General features: G+C 35.4%; 1 protein-coding gene across 1 annotated transcript; it reads left to right on the forward strand.

The window, feature by feature from the left end:
* Positions 1-3,729: 3,729 nt before the first annotated feature.
* LOC108558150 lies at positions 3,730-4,740 on the forward strand. The gene has a single exon (XM_017914970.1). The coding sequence runs from the start codon at positions 4,160-4,162 to the stop codon at positions 4,718-4,720; it is 561 nt and encodes a 186-aa protein (XP_017770459.1). The 5' UTR covers positions 3,730-4,159; the 3' UTR covers positions 4,721-4,740.
* The last annotated feature ends 2,984 nt before the right edge of the window (positions 4,741-7,724 follow it).

Below are 7,724 nucleotides of genomic sequence, written 5' to 3' on the forward strand. Positions count from 1 at the left end.
ATTTCAAGTCATAATTAATATACAAATTTCTACATATTCATAAATTTTAAATTTCCCGGGAATATAAAAATTCATCCATTTCAGAAATTCATAAGTTGTTGAATTGTTGTCTTGGAAAGTTTTTCCTGGTAGAATTGGTAATATATGAACGTATTTTCAAAGATCTCTTCCGTATTTTATGTTTGTATTTATTCAGCTCCATTCAAATGCCCGGCGAACAAGCGGACTGACATTTTTGCGGTAAAATGAACCGGAATGCGATAACAGTTCGCTGCAAAAACAAAAGCCACCGCCTGGAATCTGTTTCAGCGTTTGCATTTGTTTCCCCGGATGGAAAACAAAACAGAGGCCCCCATTCTCCGGAGTCTGGAACCAAAAAAAAAGCGCATATATACACGTATTGAGACAGAGAGAGAGATAAAATAAGTGTGTATGAGAAGGAGAGAGAGAGAGAGAGAAATAGGGATGGAATAGATGGTTTTCGGTTTGTAGGTTCGAAATCGAAAGGGAATAAATAAATTATGCGGATCTCTTTTCCTCAAAAGTCAATCGGTCGTAATTTTTATCGTTCAGAGATTTCTGACATGCAAATTAATTGGGATATCTTTATGGGACATTCGTTTTCCGCGAAGCGTGCGCCCTTTCAACTTTTCGTCGCGAGTTAACAGCCGTTAAATGTCTCGGTTATATAATTAAGGGCCGTCCGCCCTCTGCGGCATTCGAGCGGCTGTTGCGTGTCCTCATCCTCATTACCAATCCTCTACCACCCTCTGATGAGACACAACTTACCAAGCGGATGATCGATGCTGGTTGTTGTCAACAAATTTACCCATGCCGCAAATGCAATTGATCAACAATGAGTTCACACTCACGATCCACAAATTGAATATTTGATATGTATTTATTATTTTGGTTTCAATATACATGCACAGCTTGTTCATCCTTCCTAGTTTTTTGTTGTTGTTCATTTATGGCTTAATGCTTTGCAGAGCTTGTCACCTGCACCCTCATTCATGTGTATGATTTATCCGTGACATTTATGTAATCATCGCGCGCTAAATCTACTACATCGCCGAATTTATCCAACGCTCTTATTGATATTTTAATCAATACAATTTTTCATTTTGTAAAGCTGCGAGCATCCATATGTTTTGCAATAATAATTGTCAATGTTATGACAACTATAATTCATGGAGGTTTATGTGATACGATTTATGCAATAAAAAAATATTTATTCTACCTCATATTCTATTCATGGCACAATCGTTACTTTTTCAATAATGTATTTGAAGAAGAGATGATTTGTGTATTTATTTTTAAAAGGATCATGTGAATATTATACATCTTCATCCACCTTCACAATCAGATTTATTTAATACATTTTAACATGTCGATTATATAAGGATGTTTAACAAAATTTTATTTTACAAGACTGATAATCATTAGATTAACTTTAGAATGTAGATTATAAATACCAAAGGATGTTGAACAAAAAAAATACATTACAGTGCACGTTTCGTTGTGATGCCACAAAAACAGTTGGAAGTTGCTCGGGGACATTTGGGTCTCCGCTGAATTTCTTTACCTGAAGGAACTTCTGTGCACTGGGGTCCCACAAAAAAATCCAGAAAAGTTGCAAGTTCTTCCAGACAGGAATGATGGAGCTGACCAATAGGTATATATACTAATCTAACAAAAATAGAGACAGCTCATGTTATATAACAAGTTGTATTTGTAAATGGATTTTTTTTCAGGTTGCAATTCGAAATTGAGTTACATGTTTATATTATTTCTTAAGATTTTTAATATTAGTTATGAATATAAAATTCTCATAATTATGCTCTTTTTGATAATGAATAGTCGAAAGCGTACTTCTTCCACTTCAGATTCTATATTTGTCTAGCAATGCATCTTGTTAAGATTTGTAAAAAAAAGATCAACGCTTTCAAACCCAACGCGTTTTTTTTTGTTCACTCAGTTTTGCCGATCGCATGAAATTATTACGACGAAAGATTTTGCCGTCGCGTTTCTCTTTCATCACTGAAATTGCTCGGAAATATTTGCAGATGCTCCCGAGGCGTTATTTTAATGATTTTTCCCTTTTTACTTTCTTCAACTCCTTCCGTCGTCTTATTCATTTTTAACACAGCCTTCCACCCCCTTCCACAAAACTTCCGTTAAAACGCAATTTTGTATTTGCAACAACGCGACCAGTTTTTTGTCAATATTCGTAATATTGCTGAAAGAAAGAAAGAAAGAAAAAAAGAAAGGGCAGGAAAAGGAAATTAGGCGGCCGAAGGTGCAGAGCGAGTTTTAATTTTAGGAAATTCATTTCGCTCCTCGTAACTTTTTTTTTGCCTTCCTTGCCCTAATTAAACTACGGCCACTCGTTTTGTTCTTCCGCTGATTGTTTTTTCTTCTTCTTGTTGCAATCTTGCTCTAGTTAGGGGATGGAAATAATAAAATTTGGTATACGAACTTAATCCGGCTGCAAATAGTTGCTGAAATTTACTTCAAACCGAAGTTGTTCGGAGTCTTTTAATTGCATCTATCTAATTGCTAAAAGAAATCATCAACAGTTCTCTTAGTTTCTGTTGGCCGGAAGTAAAGTGTATCAAATTGTAGACTGGTTTTATTTGATTGCAGTCATTTTATTGTCGATAATGGATGTTATCACTAACAACTGGAGAGAGGAAGAGACGCGCGGCGCAGTTGAGTATTATCAAGTTACATAAGTTATAAAAAGCGGTGTGCATGTGTTCTTCTCTTCTCTTCTCTTCTCCCGGATGAACGGAGGAAAACGGTGTGATTAAATTACATTTTATATAACATTTGTTTTGTGGGAAGGTGACGGGGGAGATGTATTAAACGAAGTTGCACGTTTTATTGCGCTTCTCATTTATATCTCACCAAAATTCATATACCTTTCTTCGCTATCATTTTTTTTTACTCTCTCCTCGCCTCTACGTATATATCATATTATTGCACCCCGAGTGGGAGAATATGAGGAAAACCGGAAACACCGAGGCGGAGTTGTAAATTTGAATAAACACACAGAGCGCATTTCTTCGCATTCACCTACTGCGATTTCCTTCCTTCATCTCCCTCTACTTGGAGGGATTTCTTCCCTTAAGTACCCCCATTAGACTGAGATAGTCTCTGCCTCTCATCTTCTTATTTTCGCACTCCCCTCGGAGTTAGTGCGTACGGAATTCATTATTTCCATCTGCGAAAGAAACGGCGTATCCATCCCCTCTTTTTTTTTGTAATTCTTCTTTTAACTATGCGAACCGGTTGTTTTTATTGGAGTGTTTCGTTTTAACGTGCAAATAATTGTTTAATGCTTTCTTAACGTCATTGGAGGTAGCTACAACTTTTCTGTTTCAGAATAATTGTTTTTTATTAAGTTCGCTGAAAGCTTCATTCCCCTTTCGGTTTCATTTGCATGAAAATGAAATTTGTTGGAATAAATTTTGCTACGTCCCCCAAGACTGATGAAACATAAAAAAAATACAATTTGTTTAATACGGTTAACTCATTTGTGCTACAGACTTGAAACATATTCAATTTGCAACACTTTACATATAAACATTTTTTTTAACTTCAGAACAGATTATAAAACATTATTTTATATATGTTCATATTATAAGGATTAAACTAAGATTGATGTCGTAAAAGCTGGGTGGGTCAAACAGTCCTTTAGTTTTAATGTTGTTATCCGACTACTCTTCAGATCGAAGATGAACTTTTAACTGCATCAAAGTTGGTGGAATTTATTTATATGGAAAAGGAAAGAAGAAACACCTACCGACAAAATAGAAAAAGAAAAGAAAAAAGGATCAGTGAACAAGTATATTGGAAGTAGAAAAGGAAGGCAGCTGCTGCAGTTCTGCGGAACTTTGTCCATATTTCATGAACGCATTCGAATAGCGTTTAAAATTGGGATCGGTCTGAAAATTTATTATTACTTGTAGCGATTTCCATGGGACAGAAATGAAGACGCGCGAAGATAAGAAGAAAAAAAGTTGAGAAATAAAAACAAAAAGGTTGAGGATGATTAATGGGAAATGTGTTTGTAATTGAAGCTGGCTTAGTGTTGGTATGAGAGAATGAAGTTCAGTCGTGGTTAGCAGCTGATGCTGGCAAGAAGAGAGTTCAAATGTGCTGGGGAATCGGAGTGTTCTTGCGGGTCTTAGCCAACTTGACCAATCGAATCTGCAGCGACATCTCCGACGGTCTCCAAAGGATGTGTTCGATTTGTTTTTGCTGGGTGGGAGGATCCGGGTCTAATGTGCATCCGATGACCGCCGGTTGGTATAAGGCCAGGAACCAAGTTTCGTCCATTCTTTGCGATTTTTTTGTAGAGTACACTGAGAGCGGATACAAGGATGAGTTTTACAAGGACGTGGATCGGGAGACTGCAGAGGAGATGCTCGGGCAACGGCAGGATGGGACGTTCCTGGTTAGGCCGTCGACGGCGACGGACAGCGTCGGGACGCTCTCCGTTGTCCAGGACGAGAGGACGTTCCACTTGACCATCCGACGGCGCCGGACGGACGGACGCCTCGCGCTCGGCACCCCCAAACCAAGGGAAAGAACCTTCGACGGCCTCGACTCCATGATTAATTACCACGTCAGCAATTACCTGGTCCTCTTCTCGCACAACAGAACCTTCTACACCCTGCTTCTCCCTTACACAGCCGCACGCAAACTCGATTAACAATTTAAATTCAAATTCAATTGGATTACGTCTAGCATAAATAAATTACATTTACAAGTGAAATTCGCTGTTTCCTCAAACAAATACGCATACACCGAACCGAAGAGAATAATCAGAAGACACAAAGCAACATAAAAATACCAGAATTCCAATTCAATCGCAAACATTACACGTTATAAATATACATGTTCATGATGTAAATATACAAGGTAGGATAAAAAGCCATTCCATTTTAGTTATCTTTCGGACTTTGACATAAATGAAGTAACAACAGACTAAGGCAAGAATTACACGATTAATATTATGAATGATACCGTTTTATGACTTATTGAGCTATAATTAATACATATTTTATTATCTTAACCTCAAGACAATATCCCATTTCTCTCATATTTATTATAAGTATAATTTCTGTGTAATTGTGACATAATATCATGGCATCTTGTAACACAAGAGACATTTGTTTTCCAATTTTTTTGGAATAGTAGAATCAATGTCAAAGTATGTTTACTTTTATATAATACATAAAATATGATTAATTGCTTTGGTGGGTTGTGCGTAATTTCGTTTAATTTTCAGGGTGCGTCACTTAAAGCGAAATCTCATTAGTTGAGTTGATGCAATCTGCAAGGGCGACCCTAGGCATTTCGGGTTCCATTCAAATACAACAAATTAATGTCTGTCCCTTCGGCCCTTCTCCTCCTTCTGCTACTACTTCCATTTTTTTTATATCGCTACGCGCGACGCCAATTTGCAGATGAAAAGAAATGCTTCAGTTTCCGCTCCATCCAATTAATTGCCACTGCTTCGCAGAAATGATTTACCCAATTTCTTCTTTTGCGATAAGCATCCCCATATATTTCGAGATTAAAGCCAGTCCTCTCTTGATCACGCATCATCTGTCTTTTTCACGATCTATACTTGTTTGACTTCCAACACTTGTCGAAACAATGTTGTTCATAATCTTTCCAAAGAAGGATGTTATTTATTATAATTAATTTATCCTGTAAACTGGTTATTCTTGACTTTAATGATTGAAGATAAATTATATTTTATATAAGTGATACCGGTGACTTTAAGCCAAAGGTTGAAAGTACCGGATATTACAACTAGTTTAAAATCCACTGGTACTTGTCACCATTCCGGTATATTCCAACGCTGCGACGTATTTGGTACAATGAATGTATTTATTTGCTCGAGTAAGTTTGAAATCTATTCCAATTCGATTTCCTGGACAGCTTCGATTTATCCGCGTCTCATGGACATCACCCATATCTGCAGTTGAAATCTACTTTCACGAAGTTAAAATAAAATAATTGATTTACTCTTAGTGTTTAATGCAATGTTAATCCTAGTTGGCATATCCTAACATTGTTACACGCGTGGCGTCTGAGAAACTCCGTTAAATATAACGTAGTAATTAATTTATATTAGTGATATTAGTAATGTTTATAAACAATGACAAATAAAAACTTTTTATGTTGTTTCAATTAATTTGTTCAATACTGTATATGGTTTAATCACCAAAACTACTATTTTTTAAAATGGTAAAGTAAAATATTATAAAACCACTATTCGCGTGGCGTCTGATAGACTATGATAAGAAAATTTTATTGTTAATTCTTCAACGCATTACTATGTGCTTTTACAAATTGTCATTCAATATGAAGAAGGATGGGGTTGCCTCACGTTTTAAAAGTTATGGATGGTTTGTATCCACTTTCGACTCATAGACGCCACGCGAGTAATGGAGGGTTAAGAAATGTGTATGTATTATGAATAAGTTATTATTCGCAAGTTAAAATAAAATAATTGATTTATTCCTCCTGTTTAATTCAATGATTTACATAAGAAATTCGTATTTCATGGATAAAATAACGAATTCTTTTATGACTCCGTATTGCCCATATATTATGCTTTGGATGGGTTTAAATGGAAATGTATGTTGATTGTGTGTTTTGGGGACAAAAGAAGGAAGGGTCGTAGGAACAACGGCCGTTTAATGTGGTACGAATCTTGCGGTATTACGCAAATCCAGACCATTGTTTTGCAGCGGGAAAATTGATGTTTCTTCTTTTTTTCCTCTTTTTTTTCCAATAAAATTTACTATGTTTGATTTCGACGGGTCACCAAAGTTTAATTTCATCATGCCGCTGCAACAATCAATGTTCGAAATCACAATTCCATATTAAATCAGTTCGGCAAATTGATTTCCATCTCTTTTCCATGTACAACTCGGAATTCGTTGCACTAATCTAATACAGTTTAAACTATATCTGAACCACTAGTTAAATGCAGTTCTCTGACGCCGTTCGGCTGCGCATTGTGTGCGCGTTATATAATTACGGCGCCTTTGTTTTGTCGCGCCAACGCTAAATACCGAACGACGTGAATTTCGTAAGCGCTTTTCCATTCAAGCATATTTAAAAAAAAAATGCGAATCAACATCTTGCTTCATTTACTTGATTTATCGTTTTGGATAACATATTTAAACGTGATTGCAGATGCAAAATACGGAGAAATGCAAATAACATAACAATAAAAGTTTCTTGATAATGTATATTCTGCAATTTACTACTTCACAAATTATTAAAGATAAATCTTAAGTTATGTTTACTTTTTTCTTTATGTAAATTATTTTAAACATAAAACTAATTAGGATATTTGTCAACAGAAAGACTACAGCTTTTCTAAATCTTATAATTAAATTACAAATTAAAAAAAACTGTTTTGATTTCTGAAATATTAAAATTTTTATGCTGTGAGATTTTATTCAATTAATGTCATCCTCGATCAAATTTCTTTAATGCTCTAATTTAATGGATGGTAAATTAAGTAGAGTAAAAAAATGTGATCACTTAAGCGATGTAATAACAATAATTAAGTGAAAAAATCTGTTTTCTTTGTTTTAATTAATTAATAAATGTCTGCGTGGACAATTTTTTTTTCTGTACGTTGTTTGCTTGTAATTTAATATGTAGTATACATGAAAGTATTGAACTAA

This window comes from Nicrophorus vespilloides, unplaced genomic scaffold (genome assembly GCF_001412225.1).
Source record: "Nicrophorus vespilloides isolate i.1.1-1 unplaced genomic scaffold, Nicve_v1.0, whole genome shotgun sequence".
NCBI classification, from domain to species: domain Eukaryota; kingdom Metazoa; phylum Arthropoda; class Insecta; order Coleoptera; family Silphidae; genus Nicrophorus; species Nicrophorus vespilloides.

Coding starts and splice junctions, on each gene's coding strand:
- LOC108558150 (XM_017914970.1), top strand. CDS start 4,160: ATGTGCTGGGGAATCGGAGTGTTCTTGCGGGTCTTAGCCAACTTGACC.